At 35.4% G+C, this 23,115-nt stretch overlaps 1 protein-coding gene across 1 annotated transcript in view; it reads right to left on the reverse strand.

The window, feature by feature from the left end:
- The window catches only part of VWA8 (von Willebrand factor A domain containing 8), a 256,138-nt gene that overhangs the window by 192,176 nt on the left and 40,847 nt on the right, over positions 1-23,115 (reverse strand). The window contains exons 3-4 of the mRNA XM_008067589.2: positions 3,725-3,855; positions 527-637 (exon numbers count right to left, since the gene is read on the reverse strand). Coding sequence (XP_008065780.1) covers positions 527-637; positions 3,725-3,855 — 242 coding nt within the window. The remainder of the gene's footprint in view (positions 1-526; positions 638-3,724; positions 3,856-23,115) is intronic.

A 23,115-nucleotide genomic window follows, 5' to 3' on the forward strand; every position in this document is an offset into this window, starting at 1 on the left:
AAGAAGTGTATAACAAGTATTACAATATTCATAAAGTATTATTTTAGTTGGTAATCTGTACCTAAGGCACGCCCTTCCAAAGAAAAAAAGCTGTAATTCCTAGTAACATATGTTTAATTCCACAACATTTAATACACTTTTACCCAAGTAGCCTATAGATTAATAATACTTTCATAAATGTGCTAGAGAATTTCCTATATAAAAATCTCCTTAATTCTCCTTTCAAAAACTCCACTTTCTATAGGCAAGTAGTAGGAAGCAAATGAAAATCAAGAAATTAGTATACTGATCTTTAGCCAACATTTTAGAATCATTAATTTCATCTAGGGTTCCTCATTTAGTAATAAACCAAGAAGACATTTCCAAGAATGGGGAAACCTAAAATCTAAATTAAATCTGTCTAGAGAAAGCATAGTACATCTATCTTTCACTGTTATATGAGCTATTATTCTCTTTCTACTTTAAAAATCAATTTTGTACAGACCAAGGGTAAGCAGTCACAGGCTACAGTGTGATGAGAACTTGCCTGATCAATGTAAAAAGCCGTGCCTGCACGGATCTCTCGTCGCTGTTTGAGATCAGTTTCAGTTGTGTCCCTTGACAGGGCAATGTATTCAACCTCCCTTTTGGTCAGCTCCTGTAGAACAGAGAATGAAATCATTCCAAAAATAAAATCAAGCTCTCAGCATGTGATTTGGAAAAAGTTATTATAATGACAATGCTACTGCCCTCAAGAAGAGCATTTTTAAATGTAATTCTAGGTTGAAACTTTTAGAATCTCTGCTTTGAGAAAAACACAATAAATTGAACATTAATCAAAACATGTATATATCTCCTCAGAATTCTACTTCTACTGCATTCAATCCTATTACTTAAGTAACAATAATCAAAACTATATCTTACAAAACTTAATTTTTTTATAAAATTATTTTCAAATATCATGAGTAATAATTTGGCACTATTAATACTGGATTTTCTCACAAATAACAGCCATTTCTGTAAGTAATGCTCATCTTTCTTAAAAGCATGATTTTGTGTACCAAGTATATACAATATATTAGGTACTTTACCAATTGCAAGAATAAGATAAAAATACCAAAAGTTATGTCAATAAAAGAGAGACAAACATAGATAGCTGAAGAAGAAGGAGGAAAATGAAGAGACAGAGGAAAATTAGGTAGTAAAAGAGGAGGAGGAGTGAAGAGGGGAAGTTGAAGAAAGAGGTGGAAGAGAAAAGAACTATTTCTCACACACACACACACACACACACACACACACACAAAATCATGACATTTGAAGATGAAGCCATACAGAATCCATTCTTTTACAATAATTTATACATCCTTAAAGTCATCTTGTCTTACATGTAACAGTCACGCACAAAAAAGTTATTAACATTACTCTTGGTTTTTCAGTGTTGAATTAAAAACAATGACACTCTCCAATCAAATAAGGCATACTGTAAGTTTTTGCTAAACAGGGAGAACAAATTAATTTACTGAAATGTAAAGGAAAGAGTTGAATAAGCATTCCATAATGGCAAAGGGGGATTTTCATCCAAGGGGATTTTTTTCCTCCACCCATTTGATACTGATAAAAATATACTATTGTAATTTAGGGGTTTTTAAAACTGTGTCTGTCCCCATGTCACCATAACTTTTAAGTATGTAAGGAAAGGAGGAAAATTTTCTAAACAAAGAAAACAGACAGCATAGTAACAAAAATGTGGTTAGACCAAAGAGTGTTTTCCTAAAACAACTGACTTGTCTGAGAAAGCAGTGAAGTAAAGTAGCAGTTTCTCTTGTTAGCAGATGGTTGCCTCTGGAAAACATCACTAGTACCTTCACGTCTGCTTCATTGATTGGATGGATGTGATCTCCCTCACTGAAAAAAAACTGTCATTCACAATAGGCTTCCAATGGTTGACAAAGTAATGTATGCCTGCCATTGTTAAACTGCACCACAGTTACACCCCGAACTGCTATGTGATCATTACCCTCAGTTTTGACAGCTTCCTTGGACTCTCCATCAGCCATGACAAGCACCATGTCTCCTCAGGTGCTGCTTCACTAAACAGGTTCATGAGCAAGCTCACCAATAGTAGTGAGCAATGAGCAGCAGATGGAGGAGGCAGCAGTGGCCTGTATTTTATGAAAAATCTACAAAACTTCTGTTATGTGAGTTAAATATAAAGTAAATATAACTATCAAATCATTTCTATTTCATTTCTCATTGGTTTAGTAGGCTTGCCCCCAAATTTCTGCCTTTAAAGATCATTCACTCTCATGACTACGCATAGGCTCTTATATCTAGTGGCAGTAAACTCACTGTGGAGTTTGTGAGGCAGCAAAGGCCAATACTGAGTTTTCTTATGTGTATTTCCACATCCTATGGCTGCCTCAGCTGTTTCACAGTGTAAAGTTTGGTGTTTGTTCGTTTCTTAAAGATACAAGATTCACCTTTATAGACATGTTGCATCTTTGAACCAACAAGCCTCCTACAGTCTAGCCCTTATTTCATATTCCCAACAAGCTTCAAAGCCTTGCCAGAAACAAAATCTCAGTGACATCTTATGGTCTATGAAATGAGCAAGGTAGAGAGTGTGCATCTTAAAATGAAAGATGTTCTAAACCTGGGATTCTCAGTAGCTGACCCAGCAGTCTTAGAGAATACACATTTGCCTTATATATTAATAAAGTGAGGATGATACTACAATAGCATGTTTTACCTCACAAACTGGTCCTAGAGATAAATAAAAAATATGAAAGCAATGAGCTATTGTGAGTTAGGTTCTGATTTGTCCATCGTATTTTTTATTATTCCTGCCCTATGGGGTTTTTGAAACACCAAAGCAAATTCAACACTAAAATAAAAGAGTATACAAAGTAGATTTCTAGCATAGGCATCAATCCTTTAATAGCAAATAACACAAGAAGTTTTAAATAAGATTTTCTCTTCTTCCTAAAAAGTATATTCAGAACACAACTTCATCTGATGACATTCTGCCTTGAGTCATTAGAGCAATGTCTATTAATACTGAAAAAAATAGTAGAAAAGGTCTTGTGAATTTTCTAATTTGGGTTGAGATTTGAATACATCAATTAACTTCATAACAGTTCTCAAAGAAATGCAAGCATTAAAGAGAACAACATGTCAAAAAGGGGAGAAAGTATGGAATGTGAAGTCTAGCTCCATTATTTCTAACTGTATAATGCTTGAGTAACATCTTTGAACTTGTTTTCTTATCTATTTAAAGAAAAAAAAAGAGAGAGCATGTAACATGAGGGATGCTCTGCAAACCTCAGGCTCCCTTTAAAAATTACCTAACTTCCAAAAGTCAAGGGAATTATCTGGCTATTCAAAATGTGAACCTGAGTTAAGGGAATATTCACTTGGTAGTAGTACAAAACTAGGTTTTGTTTTGTAATTTCAGAGTTGTTGATTCTATCTACTACTCCCTGACTAAATTTATATGTTTTCAATTGGACGTGGGGGACTTTCTCATTATAGCTAAAATTTCCTAAAGCTATAAAAGGCAAGTATAGATTTGTTTTCCAAATAACTTATATCAAACCCTTTATAAACAAATCACCCTTTGATGTTAGCATTTATTTCAAATAATAGCTAATTCTGATGTTTTTATAAATTATTAATCTTAATTTATTTTATATCATAGCTTATCAATGTTAAGACCCTTAGAAATAGACAAGAACTGCTTGCTCACCAAGTACTGCATAGCAATAGAACGTCGAAGAGGTCCAGGAGGTCCTATTAGAAAGACATCTTGCCCCAAAAGATCCTTCTGCATTATCCATCTCAGATGCTGAACTACGGATTGAGCTGGAGAGTCTGAAACTTTAAAAAGAAAAAAAGAGAAATTGAAATGCAAATTAGATTATACATTATAAATCTCCAAGTAATGCAGACAGTATATATATATATATAAAGAGAGATAGGCAGACAGAAAGATATAAAGACACCTGATAATTTTCATATTGTTTTACAAAAAAATCATTATTATCAATGCTAAACCAGAATGAAAATTATGATGTCAAATAGAATTACATATTCCACACGTGAAAGCTTATAAGAACATCTGAATAGCCACCTTTAAATGTCTCTAAAGAAGTGAAAGTGATTTTCAAAATTAATTTGAGGAACTGATATCATTATTTTATCACAGTTTTATAGCTCAACCCTTTTTTTACAAAACGGAGATATGATCAAATCATCCCAGACAATTAATGATTACCATAGTCTTGAAATTTTTGAGGAAAGTATATTATAACTTAAGTTGGCAATGGGTAAGATCTGCCAGACTTCACACTTAGAAAGTTTGATACAGACTTAAAACTACTTTAGAATTTAGAATTTTAGTCTATTCTTCTATACCAACTCTTTTGGGATGAAAAGACTACCCTATACAATGCCTTCCAAGTCTCTTATTAAATCACCCACCAGTGTGCTCACCTTCTATCTAAGTAAAAATGTTTAAACTAACACAATTCATTTGGTTTTGCTCATATGTAAATCACCCAATGACCCATGAAGTCCATTCCTAGGTATATAACAAAAACTCGTAACCTTGTACATCAGGAGAGTAGAATTGTTCAAAATAAAATTGGAGACTGGAAAATAGCTAAAATGCACATAAAGAAATATTATATAGTAACAAATAAATATTATATAGTAACAAAAACATACTACTACTTCCAACAATATGCTTAACCCTTACAGGTACAATATTGATGAAAAAATTGTCACAGAATAAATCACACAAAATATATCACTTTGATAAATATCAGTAAACTAGAAAGTTAATTCTTTAGAAATACATACATATGTGATAAGACAGTATTTTATAAAGCATAAGAAGCAAGGGAATGATAAATTCAGAATAACTAGATACTTAGGGCAAAATGTGGGCATGGAATCAAAGAGATTCTCATGGATAGTGTCAAGAATATTGGTAACATTCTAGTTCTCAACTTGAATGTAGGTTTTGGTGTTTGTTTTATGTTGCATTTTATATACACATATAAAAAAAGTTACATAAAGTCTCTTGTATGAATATTCCATACATTCTAAATTTGGCTTAATCACCACTGAGGTCATGAAAGAGTTCAAAGGTCCAACTAATAAAGCTTGCCAAGTTCTAAAGCTGCACTGTTTTTTCCCCTCTGACCGTACAATATCGCTAGGGTATCCTCCTACACTTCCCTCCCCTAAAGACAGCTAACATCTAATCCTTGGAAAAGATCATTTTCTGATTTTCATTATACTGGTGGGAAGATCTGGATAAAGGTTTTGAGCAGACTGGTTGATTAATCATGTCACTGGAGTCACACTGAAGTATATTATAATGTCCCCCAAGCAAATACCTGTGAGGAATCAGGAGGTTCACTACTCAAGTGAAGCTGCTTGGCTTCTCTCCCGTTCTTATGATTCCTCTATGACATGCATGGGGGCATATCACCTCTCAAGGGGCAAAAGATGGTCAGAGGGCAGGAGAGTTGAGAAAAATTCTTTGATATTATAATAGTTTGTAGTCCTCTAAAAGGACACAGTACATAAACAGATATACATCTGTATTAAGATTTCAAGGTGTTGTCAAGGAGTAATTAAAGGAGAGAAATGTTCTTAGGAGAGCAATAATGAAAAACAGAGTAGAAATTACTGCTCTAAGACCTACACTTTTGAGATATCTGTCCAGTAGTTTCATATTGACCTGAACCTGGAGAGTTACCTAATTTCTAACTACCAGATGTCCTTTAAATTATTTTCTTTTTTGCTTTAGGTTTATATTCATCTTTATGATATACAGTCTACTCTTTCTTATTTCAAGACAAGTCAATCTCCTTGCTGTTTAAGGATGAAACAAGAGTTAAGAAGTCTTAACTTTTTTATCAGCAAAATTACACCATGATTCCTATACTGCACATCTACTACCTCTTATTACTCTGATATCAAATATATATTTAAAATCTAAACACTTTGGGGTTTTTTTCCTTTATATTTTCACAAATGTCAATTTAACTGGACCACAGGTCTTCCCTATACTACTCTCACAGTTTTGTACCATTTGTTTGTATACAACTTTGACAATGTGTTTGACCTTCTATTACCTGGACTTCATTATTTAAAATCTAAAATGTGTAAAGTTCTAGAAGGTAAAACCAAGCTGGTCTCTTCAGCTTCCTCCTACCTTTAATTATTTACAACTATTGGGAACTATTCATAACTATAGAGTCTCAATTTAGTCCTATAGAGTTTCAGTCCATTTTGAATGTCTCACCCTTGGAACTATATTCATTTTCAAGATTTTTAAAAATCTAAGGTAACAGTTTCTAATCAAATGTGATTTCAACCCCCCACAAACTGTCTGTGTAATAAAGTTTAGAAATAATGTATCTTTTTATTTTTTAAGCAAACTGGAATCAAAGTTATACCCATAATAATGGAGCCATTTGTACGCCAGCACACTTTCTTAAGAAGAAAAGAGCAGGGAGTTATTTAAAGCTAGAGCCCTGGAAATTGGGCATAATCCTTTTTATGCTCACGGGCATGTCTTCCACTTGCGCATGATGCACATGTGTGTTGAGAATCAGTGACTTAAGGCATATTTGACTATTCGCAGCAATATTTTCATCTATTCTTATCACTCAACAGTAGTTCTCAACGCTGTTCTATGCTTACCAGAATGTATTTGGAAATGTCGGTGGGGGAGGGGCTGGGGGTACTTTTAGCTATTACAAAGCTTTGAGATATAAGGAATCATCTGGTACACTACTCATATTTAGTGATGCTAAATGCAATATGCAAGACAGTCCAATCCTGCCCAACATGTCAATGGCACTGCAGTTGAGAAGTACTATGGAGACTTTTTTTCTCAAGGCTTCTGTTGCCTGCATACCACTAATGAGTTAGTCACAATGAAAGACTCAGGGAAGAAATTTAAACGCCTAGGCTCAGTGGCTCAGCCTGTAATCCCAGCGCTTTGGGAGGCCGAGGTGAGTGGACTGCCTGAGTCCGTGGGTTCAAGACCCGCCTGGGCAACTTGGCAAGACCTCATCTCTATAATAAATCAAAAATTAGCTGGGCATGGTAGCGTGCACCTGTAGTTCCAGTTGATTGGAAGGCTGAGGCAGAAGGATCACTGAAGCCCATTAGGTCAAGGCTACAGTGGCCGAGAGCGGCCACTGCACTCCAGTCTGGGTGACAGAGTGAGACTCCAACTCAAAAAAAAAAAAAAAAAAAGACTCAGGGAAAAAGTTTCTCTCTATTTCTCCTATCTTTTGAAAGATGAAATTGTTAGGAAGTCGGTAGCAATTAAGTTCGACCTCTAGCCGGAGCCTGTAGGAGATGTCAAGATATTTAAGGCTCTTATTACTACTACATTTCAATTATACCTAAGCTTCTGAATCCTGTGGTTGGCCTTGTAGTCTATGGTATACCTTCACAAAGACCACATCATTTCCCAGCTTTTATCTTCCACCAATAAAAACACTAATAATGACCATAATTAATTGCATTCCTATAATATATCAAGTAAAAACACAAATGATTTTTCATACATTATCTCATTTAGATCTTACAACAACCACAGAAGGCATCAGACTACATTATGAAAGGACATAGATTCAAGTCAGACTGTCTGGGTTTAAATCCCAACTTTGTTATTACTAGCTGTGTAAACTTAATCAAGTTTCCTTATCTATATAATGGATATAATTGTACTTATAGGGTTATTGTGAGGATTGAATTAAGCCTTTAGTAACCATGTCCAGCAATAGTAAGTACTATATGTTTGTTAAATACTGATAACTCCCATTTTATAGTAAGAAAATCAAAGTAGGAAAGGTCATATCATTTGTTCACGAGATCACACCTAACTTGTTTAAGACCAAAGCTTGCATTTTAGCTACTAGATTGTATAGCCCCTCCAAAAGTTTTTCAGCAAGTGTCTACCTTCAAGTCTGAGATTTTCCCTACAAGTGTGGACTCAATAGGGAAACATCAAATTTAGTGAACTTGCTGTTCTGGCCATTAGTCCTATTTCTCTTGTTTTTGGTGATATAAATGACATGTTTTACTTCTTTTATTAAAATTTCAAATTCATTTATTATGTATATAATGTTAACAGAGGACCCACTTCTTTTTTTAAAAAACCTACTTTCACTTATTCATGCTTTAGTATAGCATATTTTGTAAAAAAGAAAAAAGCTCTACATATTTGTCAGGAAATTGCATTAAACTACTAAAAGAAAAGCATTATGTAGTGCTATGTGGTATTTGTGGTATATTTCACATTAATGCTTGAAACTAGCTGTATTTTTAGGATGGCCTCAAGAAAACATGAGTCATACTTAAAAGCATGCCAGAAATAGAAACAAGATTTAAGACTGTACATTATGAACATCTGCAAAACAAACTGCCAAACTGCCATGCATAACCTAATATAACATGGCCCAATGCACAACAGAAACCTTCAACTTCAATGTTTTCAGGCAGAAGATGCTACCTTACAGGAGTCCACATAATAATAAACTTATGTCAAAATAATACCAAAGACCTTGATCCTATATTCTAAGGTTTTCGTTTCTATGTAAAAAATAAAACATCTGCCAGGTGAGGTGACTCAAGTCTGCAATCCCAGCACTTCAGGAGGCCGAGGCGAGAGGACTGCCTGAGCCCAGCAGTTCAAGAACAGCCTGGGTAACTTGGTGAGACCCCATCTCTACAATAAATCCAAAAATTAGCCAGGTGTGGTAGCACGCACCTGTAGTTCTGGCTACTTGAAAGGCTGAGGCAGAAGGATTGCCTGGGTTCTGCAGGTTGACGCTGAGGTGGCCGTGAGTGTGCCACTGTACTCCAGCCTGGGCAGAGTGAGACTCCAAATCAAAAAAAAAAAAAAAATCTAGTTCATGTTGAGCTAAGTTCTTGATTTAGTTACTAGCCAATATTTGTTTTCAAAAAAGATTTGTACTATTTTTTTCTCAGCCCTATTCAAGGGCCTTAAAATCATTTTATTAGAGTAATGTAAATTATAATTTTAGACCTTCACAGTTTTAAATTTGTTACATATCTAAATACTAAAATTAAAATTTCAGAAAATTAAGCATACGTTAGATTTCATTATAATAATTCCTTCAAAACTAGTGATGCTAGTTTTTGGTGATATAAATGACATGTTTTACTTCTTTTATTAAAATTTGCTATATTAAGAGACAGCATAATATAATGGAAAGAAAAAGCCTTTGGAGTCAGACAGACCTAACTGTGATTTTTTTTCATTCTGTCCTTTATCGGTGTCTTTGGATAAGCATTTTGACTCTTCTGGACCCAAGTTTCCTTATTTTCAAAAAAGAGGTAACAATTCTTATCAATTATGGTTATTGCAAGTATTACAGGTAAAGCACTTTGCCCAGTCCCTTAGCCAATGAGAACCAGTAATGGAAGAATATTAAGGTCCTGTCCTCACCTGCAAAGTCCTAGATCTGGTGTGTACCCTGGACAGCAGGCTGTCCTATGAGGACTTGGTAGATATAAATGAATACCTGGTCTACACTCAAATTACCTGCTGGGCCTAGCACCAACCCTGAATAAATAGGGGAGAAAGGCACCTAGTATTTATCATGTCCTTATTGGTAAAGCCTGTATTAGATATTTCTCCATTGCCTTTCATTTAAATTTTATCACCCCAAAAAATAGCTCAGAGAGAATCTGAGCCTGGGTCTGTCACACTCCCCTGAATTTAATCCTCCTACCACATCACAGGAGGCATTACGCATCTCACTACAACTGCAAGTCCATCTACTAACCTGTCACCTATCACTCTGTAGTTAGATACAAAGAACATCCATTTGTATACCTAACTCTGAATTGTACCCCACATCTTTAACATAAAAAAATTTTTTAAAAGACATAATGAACATCAAAGGGGAAAACATGTAGAACAAAAGTCCTCATTATTTTCAATACAGACTAACTAAACTAAGAAATTAAATCTTTTATTTTTACTGAGGAGTTACTATATGCTCAGCACCAAGAACACAAAGATGAATAAAATAAGATCTTTTGAAGATGTCATAGGAAACAATACATCTATAAAACATCAGTTTATATAAAGTCTATATTTATAAAATGGGCTGATGAAACTATGGTCCAATATAGTTGTGATCAAAACTAAAAGAAAATTACAGCATTGGTCAGTATAGTGCTCAGCACAGAAGAGGTATTCAATTATTTTTAAGTTGGAAAATTTAACCAATATATATTAAATAAATTATAGCATATCCATATGCAATGATTAAGTGTCATTGTATTCACTTTCTGTGTAAGGGTATGAAAATAAGAGTATACACACATATTTGCTTGTGTCTACATAGAGAAACACAAAGAGAAAAAGAGATAGCAATAGAATAGCAGAGTACTTGAAGTCCCCATTTTCAACAATGAATCAATAGGCCAGACTGAAAATTAATAAGAAAATACTGAATTTGAATTGCACATTAGACCAAGTGGACCTAACAACCATATATAAAACTTTTCATCCAGCAGCAGCAGAATATACATTTTTCTCTGGCTTACATGAAACATTCTTCAGAGTAGATTATATGTTAGGTCAGTAAACAAGTTTTAAAAAATTCTGAAGATTAAAATTACACCCAGTATCATGTCAGACCACAATGATAAGAAATTAGAAAAATATAAAAAGAAGAATCTTGGAAAATTTACAAATATGTGGAAATAAGCAAAATGCTTCTGAACAGCCAATGAGTAAGAGAAGAAATTAAAGGAAAATTTAAAAATATCTTGAGACAAATGACAATAGAAACACAATACATCAAAACCTATGGGATGTAGCAAAAACAGTGTGAAAGGGAAGTTTATAGCAGTAGATGCCTACATTAAAAAAGAAGAAAGCTCTCAAATAAATAAGTCTAATGTTATGCCCCAGGGAACTAGGGAAAAAAGAGCAATGTAAACCCAAAGTTAGTAGAAGGAAGAAATAATAAAGACCAGAACTGAAATAAATCAAAATAAAGGACAGAAAAATCCTGAAGAGAATCAATAAAAGAGAAGACTTTTTTTAATTAAAATGATAAACTCTTTCTAATAAAAAAAGAGAAGATTCAAATAAAATAAAAAATGAAAGTAAAAGCATTACAATAGATGCTTCAGAAATTAAAAGGATCATAAAGGATACAAATAAGTGGAAAGATATTTTATGTTCACTAATATTGTTAAGATGTTTATACTAATAAAAACAATAAATAGATTCAATACAATCCCTTTCAAAGTCTCAATGACATTCTTCACAGATAGAAAAAAAACCAGTCTTAAAATTTTTATGGAAACACAAAAGACCTTAAATAGCTAAAATATTGCTGAGAAAGAAAAAAAGTTGGAAGCATCACACTTCCTTGATTTTAAATTATATTACAAATTATGCATGTATCAAATGTCATATGTACTACACAAATATATTCAACTACTACATATCAATTTTGTTTTAAAAAGTACGGTACTGGCACAAAAACAGACATATAGACTGACAGAACAAAATAAAGAGCCTAGAAATTAACCCAAACATATATAGTCAACCAATTTTTGACAAGGGCACCAAGAGGACACAGTGGAGAAAGGACAGTCTTTTCAATAAATGGTGCTGAGAAAACTAGATTTTCACATGCAAAAGAATGAACTTGGACCCTTAGCCTACACAACACACAAAAATCAACCCAAAATGCATAACAGACTTAAATGTGAGACCTGAAACTATAAAACTCCTAAAAGAGAACACAGGGAAGAAGCTTCTGAACATTGGCCTTGGCAATGATCTTTTGGATATCACACCAAAAGCTCAAGCTACAAAAGCAAAACTAAATAAATGGGACTATATCAAACTAAATCTTCTGCATAGGATAGGAAACAATCTGACAAAATGAAAAGGCAAATTATGAACTGGGAAAAAATTTGCAATTCATAGATCTGATAAGGGGTTAATATCCAAATTTATAGAGAGTTCACATAAATCAATAATAGAACAATGAATAACCCAGTTAAAAAATGGGGCGGATCATGGTGGTTCATGCCTGCAATCCCAGCAATTTGGGAGGCTGAGGCGGGAGGACTGCTTGAGCCTAAGAGTTCAAGATCAGCCAGGGCAATGTAGAGACTTCAACTCTTAAAAGTAGAAAAGACAATTAGCTGGGTGTGGTGGTATTTGCCTGTAGTCCCAGATACTTGGGAAGCTGAGAAAGCTCAAGAATGCGGTTAGCTGTAATGGTGCCACTGTACTCCAGCCTGGACATCAGAGTGAGATTATGATTCAAAAAAACACAAAACACACACACACACACACACACACACACACACACACACACACACACACACACACACAAAGCGCCTGAATAGACATTCCTTCATAGAAGACATAAAAAACTGGCCAAAAGGAGCAGGATGCGGTAGCTCACACCAGCACTTTGGAAGGTGGAGGCTAGAGGATTGCTTGAGCCCGGGGGTTCAAGACCAGCCTAGGCAATACAGCAATGCCTTGTCTCTACAATAGATCAAAAAATTAGCCAGGCATGGTGGTGCACGCCTGTAGTTCCAGCTACTTGGAAGGCTGAGGTGAAAGGATCACCTGAGCCAAGTAGGTCGAGGCTGCAATAGCCGTAAGCATGCCACTGCATTCCAGCCTGGGCGAAAGAGTGAGACTACAACTCCAAAAAGAAAAGAATAAAAAAGAAAATGGCCAACAGGTATATGAAAAGGTGCTCAATATCACTAATCATTAGGGAAATACGAATCAAAACACAGTAAGATACTACTTCACACTGGTTAGGATGTCTATTATCAAAAAGTCAAAAGATGACAAATGCTGGCAAGGGGGAAGAGAAAAGGGAACGCTTGCACTCTGTTGTTGGAAATGTTAACTAGTATGGCCATTATGGAAAACAGTATGGAGGTTCCTAAAAAAATTAAAGTAAAACTACTACATGACTCAGCAATTCTTCTTCTGCGTATATACCCAAAGGAAATAAAATCACCACCTTATAAAAATATCTGAAAAAATAAAATAAAAATGTCTGTATCCTCATGTTCATGGAAACATAATTTACAATAGCCAAGATATGGAAACAATCTAAGCGTCAATGGGTGAATGAATTGAAAAAAAAAAAAAACCTGCAGTACAGGTTGAGCACCCCTACTATGAAGATTCAAATTCTGAAAATTTGAGGATGCCAACATGAAGCCATGAGTATAAAATTCCACATCAGACCACCTGTGATGGATTGCAGTCAAAACTCAGGCACTCAGCACACAGTTTATCCAACATCACCAAGGTAAAAATAAAATTATCTTTAGACTATGTGCATATGGTATATGAAACATAAATGGATTTTATGTTTAGGCTTGAGTTTCATCCCACTATATCTCATGATGTATTTTCAAATACAACAAAATTTTTAAAAATTTCAAACCCGAAAATATTCTGGCCCCAAGTATTTCAGATAAAGAGTACTCAACTTGTGTACACACACACACACACACACACACACACACACACACACACACACACACAGGACTACTATTCAGTCTTCAGAAAAGAAAGCGATCCTAGCCAGGCTCGGTAGCTCAGCCTGTAATCCCAGCGCTTTGAGAGGCTGAGGTGAGTGGATTGCCTGAGCCCGTGGGTTCGAGAACCGCCTGGGCAACTTGGCGAGACCTCCTCTCTACAATAAATCAAAAATTAGCCAGGCGTGATAGCGCACGCCTGTAGTTCCAGCTACTTGGAAGGCTGAGGCGGAAGGATTGCCTGAGTCCAGCAGGTCGAGGCTGCAGTGGCCAGAAGCGTGCCACTACACTCCAGTCTAGGTGACAGAATGAGACTCCAACTCAAAATAAAAAAAAGAAGGCGATCTTGCCACTTGCCACAACATGAATGAACCAGGAGGAGATTATGCTAACTGGAATAAACCAGTCATGAATAAATATTGTATGAGCTCACTTATATGTAGAATCTTAAAAAAATCAAATATACAGATATATTGAATAAAACATCGGTTACGAGGTGAGGGTGAGTAGGAAATGGGAGATGTAAGTCAAAGAATATAAAATAGCAGATATATAGGATGAATAAATCTAGAAAGCTAACATACAGCATGAGAAATAAAAAGTAATAAAACTGCACTGTACTTGGTATTCCTGCTAAATGAATAGCTTTTAACTGCTTTTGCTACACCAAAAAAGCATGAATAACTATGTGAAATGATGGATATGTGAATTTGCTTCACTATAGTAACCATTTCACTATCTATATATATCCCATACCATTATATTATATACCTTAAGTATACATATTAAAATTTATTTTTGAGTTCTTATGGCAAGATGGTGGCATTCCACAAGACCCCGCAATCCCCATACTTGGGACTATAACCAGAGGAACTCAAATCACTCTATGAAAGACACCTGCACACATATGTTTACTGCAGCATTGTTCACAATAGCAAAAACATGGAACCAACTGTGCTGCCCATCGAGAGAGGACTGGATAAAAAAAAGTGGTACACATACACATAGCCATAAAGAAGGACAAAACTATGAACTTCACAGCAACTTGGATGGACTTACAGTCTATAATACTGAGTGATCTACCACAGAAGCAAAGAACTGAGTATCACATTTTCTCACTCATAAGTGGAACTTGAACAATTATTGTAATACTATCAGAAAAGAATTGGCAGTAACATGAAACTGCCAGTGGGGGTGGGAGGGAGGTGGAATTGGCAGTAGTGGTAATCTGCCAGGGGAGGAGGGGCACACCTCATCAACAAGGATATTTGCATAATGAACATTTGTATACCTAACCCTGAATTGTACCACACATCTTTAAAGTAAAACAAATCTTTAAAATAATTTTTTAAAAATTTATTTTTGAAAAATAACACGAGTCAAAGAAATACATTGAAAATTAAACTACAAAGCTTTTTGAACTGAATGAAAATGAAAACAATGTATCAAAATATTTGGCATGCCACTAAAACAGTACTTAGGGAAAATTTTATAGCATTAAATGCCCATAGTGAGAAGTATTTCAAATTAATGGCTTTAGCTTCTGCCATAAGAGACTAGAAAAAAAAGAGTAAATGAAACACAGAGAAAGAAAATAATATGATTAGAGATTTTTAAAAATCAATGAGATAGAAAACAGAAAAATAAAGACAAAAAGTCAATGAAACCAAAAATTTGTTCTTTGAAGATAACAATAAAATTAACAAACCTCTAGCCAGATTATTAAGAGAGAAGACACAATTGCCAAAATCAAGAATGAGAAAAAGAGACGTATGAAGTACAGAAACATCAGATATTAAAAAGGATAACAAGGGAATATTGTAAAACAAAACTGTATGCCAGTATACTCCACAACTTAGATGAACTGGACAAACTCCTTAAAAGAATCAGTTCTTCTTTAGCTGACCCAGAGATAGCATAAATAACTATATTTATGAAAGAAATTGAATTGACAGTTAATAATCTTCCCACACAGAAAACTCCAGGTCAGGCTAACTTCACTGGTAAATTCTACCAAATATTTAGGAAAAAATATCAATTTTATACAAACTCATTTCAAAAACTGAAAAGGAGGAAATACTCCCCAATTCATTTTATGAGGCTAGCATTACCTTGATATCAAAATCTGACAGAAACATGACAATTAAGGAAAGCTGCAGATCAGTGCCTCTCATAAATAAAGACGCACTATACACACCAAGTCTAATAATACATAAAAAGAATAACACAGCATTATAAGGGGGATTTATCCCAGGAATGAAAAGTTAGCTTAACACTTGAAAACCAATTGATGTAATTCACCATATTAACAAACAAACAAGAAAAGAAAAATCACAAGCTCATGTCAAAGGACACAGAAAATGAACTTGAGAAAAATCCAATATCCCTTCCTGATTAAAAACTCTAAGCAAACTATGAATAGAGGATAATTCCTCAATTTGATAAAGAACATCTAAGAAAAACTCACACCTTAAGAATTTAAGACTAAATGCTTTCCCCCTAACATCAGGAAAAAGATAGTGTTCTATCTCATAACTTCTATTCAACACATTATAATGTTTTACATAATGAATTATACATGTGACGAGGATTTTAGCAAATGCAATAAGGAAATAAATAAAGGAAATCAGAAGCATTCAGTTAGAAAGAAAAGAGTAAACTCTCTTTATTTATAGATAACATGATTGTTTATATGGAAAAATGTAATACGATCTACAAAAACAAGCTCTAAAACTAGTGAGTGACTTTAGCAAGGTATCAAGATATAAGATCAATATATAAGAATCACTTGTACTTCCATGTTGAAGTAAAAAAAACACAATAGCTTTACAATAACATCAAAAAATATAAAATACTCAAAGGATAAAGCTGACAAAACACATGCAAGACCTATAGACTGAAAACACATTGTTGAGAGAAATGAAAGATCTTAAGAAAAATATGATATACACCTGTTTGCTGGTCAGAGACCTTAATATTTTTAAGATATCAATTATCCCCAAAAAGATCTGCAGGTTCAATGCAATCCAATCAAAAATCACAAAAGGCTTTTTTTTAAAAAATAGAAATGGACAGATGAGTAACAAAATCACATATAGATGCAAAGCACCTAAAATAGCCAAAACAACTTTGTAAAAAATCAAAGATAGAGTTCTAACATTAATGTGATTTCAAGACTTATTGTAAAGCTACAGGAGTCAAGACAGGGAGGCACTGATGTCAAGAAAGACAAATAGATCAGTAGTATAGAACAGAGTCTAGAAATAGACTCGCAATATACATGGACAACTGACTTCTGTCATAACTACAAATACAATTCATTGGAGTAAGGGTAGTCTTGTTAGCAAATAAAGCTGGAACAACTGGAAATCTATATGTAAAAAATAAACTTTGACCCATACATTACACCATATATAAATATTAATTCCTAAAGGATGATAGACATAAATGTAAAATCTACATCTTTAAAAACAACTAGAAAACAACTGAGGAAAAAAGTCTTTGTGATCCTCAGTTAGACAAAGACCTTTTGGAATTTCTTAGGTGACACCAAAAGCAAATCTTAAACATAAAAACCTGATAAACTGGACTCCATTAAAATGTAAAACTTTTGCTCTTCAAAGAACACTATTAAGACAATAAAAAGATAAGCCACAGACTGAAGAAGATATTTGATAATCTTATATCTGATAAAGTTCTTATATCCAGAGTATATAAAAAATAGTAAAACTCAAAATGAACAGAAATATCCCCCAAAAATGTAGGCAAAAGTTTTGAACAGACACTCACCAAAGACATACAGATGATAAATAAGCACATGAATAGATGCTTAACATCATTAGTCATCAAGAATTATCAAATCACTGTGAGACAGCACTACACACCTGTTAGGAAGACCAAAATTCAAGACTGACCATACCAAGAGATGCAAGAATGTAGAAGAACTGGAACTCTGATACATAGCTAGTAGAAATGTAAAATGATACAGCCACTGTGGAAAACAGAATGGCAGTTTCTTAAAAAGTTAAACACCTAACGTGATATAGACATTCCACTTTTAAGTATTTACACAAGAAGAAGGAACATCTATGTCCATACTAAGACTTGTACATAAAGTTGAGAGCAGCTTTATTTGTAAGAGCCTCTAACAACCCAGATGTCCACCAAGAGGTGGACAGAGAAAAATACTGTAATATAGCCACATGATGGAATACTACTCAGAAAGATTTTTTTTTTTTTAAAAAAGAAACGATTGAATCATACAACATGGAAAAATCTCAATTATGCTTTGTGATAAAAGCTAGACAAAAATAGTATATATTGTATGATTCCATTTATATAAAATTCTAGAAAATCCAAATAAACCTATAAAGGAGACTAGTGATTCCTAGGTGACAGAGGAACCAGGAGACATTATACAAAGGCACAAGTAAAATTTTGGGGGGGATGAATTTATATACCAGTTTTGATTATGGTGCTGTTCCTGGCTATATGTATATATATACATATATACATATAGCACAGTATTTTGATTATGGTGCTGTTCCTGGCTATATGTATATATATGTCAAAACTTAAAAATTGTTCATTTTCAATATGTGCAGTTTAACAGAATTGTTAAACAATTCTGTTTTAACAAATTACAGTAACACACATTAAAATATTAACAGTGTTTATATTTAGGCTTACAGTTTATCTTTTGTGTTTTTCAATGTTTTTCAAGTTTACTGTGTTGAGAATCTTTTTGGCAATAGGAACAAAAAGTTTACTTCTTATGTTTTGAGAAACCATATTACCATATTACAGAGTAAAAAGTTACCCTAGAAGGAAGAACTGACAAACAAAAAGGAGCAATATGATGGGTAACATAGATTCGAATATTGTGACTAGTCAATTGATCACAATTCAATACCCAAAGTTCAGTTTGCAACTCAGTCTCCTAAATTGTTTATGTATTAAGTGTTGCTAAGTTATGATAATTTACTGAATTACTAGCCATCTTTGTTGGCCTTAGTATAGGCAGCCATATTCATGACAAGACAACAACAACCAAAACATAAAATAAAACCAAGGAATGACTTTTGGTTATGAGCACATTTCAGAATAACCAAGAATTTTCAGGTCCTATCAAATGAGCCCAAATTCCTTAAACATAAAGCATAAACTTTTTATTTTTATGGGTCACAGAAAAAGCAGCTAGAATGTATAATGGATATATTCTTTATTTTAATAAAAACTACACTTGTTTTTCTTTATTTTAAAGATGTGGGGTACAATTCAGGGTTAGGTATACAAAAGTTCATTTTGCAGGTACCCCTGTTGATGAGATGTGTCCCTCCCTCCCCTGGCAGTCTCCCTGAACAGCTATTCCCACTCTCCTCACCTAGCAGTTTTCCACTACTTCCAAACCATTTCTTATAGTATTATGATAATTGTTTAAGGTCCACTTATGAGTGAGAACATATGGTACTCTGTTCTTTGTTTCTATGATAGATCACAGAGTATAATAGACTCTAAATCCATCCAGGTTGCTGCAAAGTCCATACATTCGTACTCCTTTATGGCTGCATAATATTCCATTGTGTATACGTACCACACTTTTTAAATCCAGTCCAAAAAACTACACTCTAAACATGAGATTTTTATCAGCTATTTTTAAAACTACAAATTGAGTACATGCTTACTATAACAAAGAAAAATCCAAAAATGTAAAAATAAAAAATATGAATTATCTTTCTCAACCCTACCAATACCCAGTCCCACTCCTAACCCAATGCTTCACAAGAAGTCAAAGTTGAGAGCTGGGAGCATGGCCTTCTACCCTTTTTTCTATATAGACATAGATACATAATACACCTTCAAAAGGTACTTCAAGCTGTTTGGGTTTTATTTTTTTAAAACAAAAATGGTATCAGACCTTATATGCCACTCTGCAATCTGTACTTTTTTGCTTAACAATAATGTACAGACACTCTCTAGGCCCAAAGATGTAAGTCTAACTTATTCTTTTTTAGTAGCTGCACAAGATTACATAATGTGAGTATACAATAATTTTTCAATCTTGATAAACTCAGATTTCTTTTCTTTTCTTTTTTCTTTTTGAGTTGGAGTCTCATTTTGTTGCCCAGACTGGAGTGCAGTGGCCGCTCCCGGCCAACGCAGCCTTGACCTGCTGGGCTTCGGCAATCCTTCCACCTCAGCCTTCCAAGTAGCCGGAAATACAGGCATGCACTACCAGACTGGCTGATTTTTTGATTTATTGTAGAGATGATGTCTCGCCAAGTTGCCCAGGCAGGTCTCGAACCGACGGGTTCAGGCAATCCACTCACCTCAGCCTCCCAAGGCACGGGATTACAGGCTGAGTCACCAAGCCCAGCTGATAAACACAGATTTCTTCTAGTTTTTATCACTACTAAAAACATCAAAATGCCACAGATATACGCTATGCACATGCATTCTTTTTTAGGAACTAATTTTTTTCCTTAATGGATAGAGCATAAGAAAGAAGTTGTAATGTCGAAAGGTATGAATAGAGGTTTTCCGGTAAGATGGCGACGGGGCAACCTGGTCTATGAAACCCTCTGCCAAGGAAAACGCAGAGGGTCTCTGGCTCTTTCCCCAGGGGCTATGGACCCCGATGTCAGCAGCCTGCTCTTCAAACGGAGCTCAGTCGTTGCCACCGCTGGGGCATCGCAGCAGTCTGGACAGTCACTGCAGTCACAGACACAGCAGCTGCCGGCACTGCTGTGGCCTCTGTGGGGGCCATAGCACATCGTGCCACCCGTGCCTGAGGCGATCCACGACTTCAGTCCTTGAAGCCCCTAAAGGCAAGATCTGCTGGGATTGCTGCCAACTCTGCTGCCACCATGACTGTCCTGCCGGATGTGGGTCTCCTCCCATGTACCCTGAGGCAGGCTCCAATCTCACCTCTGCCTGACTCCTGTCCAGCTCCACCCCTTCTGGGGCCAGCAGCTGAGATATCACCACCTGCTGGCAATTCAAGGCAACAACACCAAAACGGGAGAAACAAACTTGAAAAACAGACACAGGCCAGATTTGAGTAGTGAATGGAGGGTGATCTGAGCTGTCCTTCACAGCAGGCCAGCGGCAACTGACCCTAACTGCAAACTACTTTACCAGCTTGAAAAGACAGCTAGAAATCAGAGCTGAAAGGACATTGGACTTAAACGAAAAGTCTCAGAGTGTGCTCGATTGGTTCTCTTAGCTTAATGACTTAATTCTACTCCTACTGTTTTGTTCCTTTTTTTCCCTTCTTTTCTTCTTCCTTTTCTTCTTTTTTCTCCTCTCCTCTCCCTAAACCATATCTTTGTATAGAGGAACAGCACACCAATAAGGTGGTTGGTTAGCTTGTATGTCAGCATCATTGTATGTTTTATTTTTTTTGTATGGGAGTTGGTTAGTCTGTAGCCGTGGTCTATTGTTTTTATCTGTTTCAGTTTAGGTCTCTCTCTCCATTTGTTGGAACACTCGTCTGTTTCCCCCCTTACTCCTCTCTCTCTCCACCTCCTCTTCCCCCCACTGTCTGCTCCATTCTCTTCCCTCTGTTAACCACATTTTATTGTAGGGAGTAAACCTACAGCCCCACTGCAAGGACAGATTCCAAGGCAGTGGGAAGTGGGTTTCAGATTATCAATACACCTGTCGGCGAACACCAGGACCTGCAGATAGATTTTGAATCACAGCTCCCCCCTTAAGTAAATCTCAAAACTGCAAAAAGGAACACCCCCAACCAACAGTGCAACTCCAGAATTGAACAAAGTAAAAGGACATACATAAAGAATAGGAGATTGAACAAACAGAAGTAAACCAATCCCTCTACCCCTGAATAACAGAATTAAAGAAGACGATGACGTGGAGGGAAGGAAAGAGTAGGGAGGGGGAAAAAACGCACAAATGAAGAAAAACCAAAAGAAAAATATAGGTCTCACACAGACCCCTGGGAGATGAGACACTGAGAAAACAGATTCCGGAACACAAACAATGACGAGCCCCCAGAATGACTGGTCACATGCAACAAACCCAGACATCAAGACATTAATAGAGAGAATTTTAAAAAATTGAGGAGAGACAACAGGAAAATAGGAAGGAGCTGATGTCAGAAATAACAGCAGTAAAGAATACTGTGATGGAAATAAATAACAAACTAATAAGCATGGAAAGCAGAATTAGCCAAGCAGAAGAAAGAATCTCAGAGCTCGAAGACCAAAACACAGAACTAACCCAAACTGTCAAAAGCATAGAAAAGAAACTCAAAAAGACAGAATAAAACCTTCAAGAGATGAATGATCACTTCAAGAGACCAAACCTAAGAATAATTGGCCTTCCTGAGGCACAGAGAGAAACAGAGGCCACACTGGAACAAACATTCCATGAAATCATTCAAGAAAACTTCCCTCATCTCATCAAGAATGAAAAAATTCAAACACAAGAGATTCAGAGAACCCCTGCAAGACAACAAATGGGAAGATCAACTCCCAGACACATAATAATTCGCCTAAACAAACAAAGTAGCTATAAAAGAAAAAAATCCTAAAGGCTGCAAGAGAAAAAGGTCAGACTACGTACCAGGGAAGAACAATTAGAATAGCAGCAGATTTATCTACAGAAACCCTCCAGGCTAGGAGACCTTGGAGCCCTATCTTCAAAGTTCTAAAAGATAAACAATTTCAACCGAAAATAACCTACCCAGCCAAGCTAAGCTTCATCAGTGAGGAAGAATTGAAATCTTTCCCAGATATCCAATCCCTAAGAACCTATGCTGCCACAAGACCACCTCTACAAGAAACACTTAAGAAAGTATTGAACACAGAAGAAAAGGAAAAAAGAACAACGTTCTTCACAAGAATACAGGCAAAACATTAAAACACACATGATCCAACTCTAAAACCAAAATAAAGACAACACACAAACAGAAAGAACAACAACTCTGTAAGAACATTATGATAGGGACCAATTCTCACATTTCAATAATTAGTTTGAATGTGAACAGACTAAATGCACCACTGAAAAAGACATAGAATGGCAAAATGGATAAAATATCACCGGGCAACAATCTATTGCCTTCAAGAGACTCATTTCACTAGAAGGAAAACTCACAGACTCAAAGTAAGAGGATGGGGAACAAATTTTCAGGCGAATGGAACACAAAAGAAAGGAGGAGTCACAATCTTAATCTCAGACAAAATACCCTTTGAGCTATCAAAAATTTAAAAAGATACAGAAGGCCACTATATAATGATAAAAGGTTCAATCCATCAACAAGAAATATCCATCCTAAACATATATGCACCGAACATAGGAGCACCAACTTTCATAAAGCAGCTCCTAGGTAAACTAAAAAAAGATATCAACTCAACTCCAATACTATCATACCTGGGGACTTTAATAGCCCACTCACAACCCTAGACAGATCATCAGGACAAAAAATCAGCAACAAGATCCAAAACCTCAATGTGACTCTTGATCAAATGGACTTAATTGATACCTACAGAACCCTCCATCCAAAGACCG

Source organism: Carlito syrichta, unplaced genomic scaffold (assembly GCF_000164805.1).
Source record: "Carlito syrichta isolate Samal-C Ts95f unplaced genomic scaffold, Tarsius_syrichta-2.0.1 Scaffold309718, whole genome shotgun sequence".
Lineage (NCBI taxonomy): Eukaryota > Metazoa > Chordata > Mammalia > Primates > Tarsiidae > Carlito > Carlito syrichta.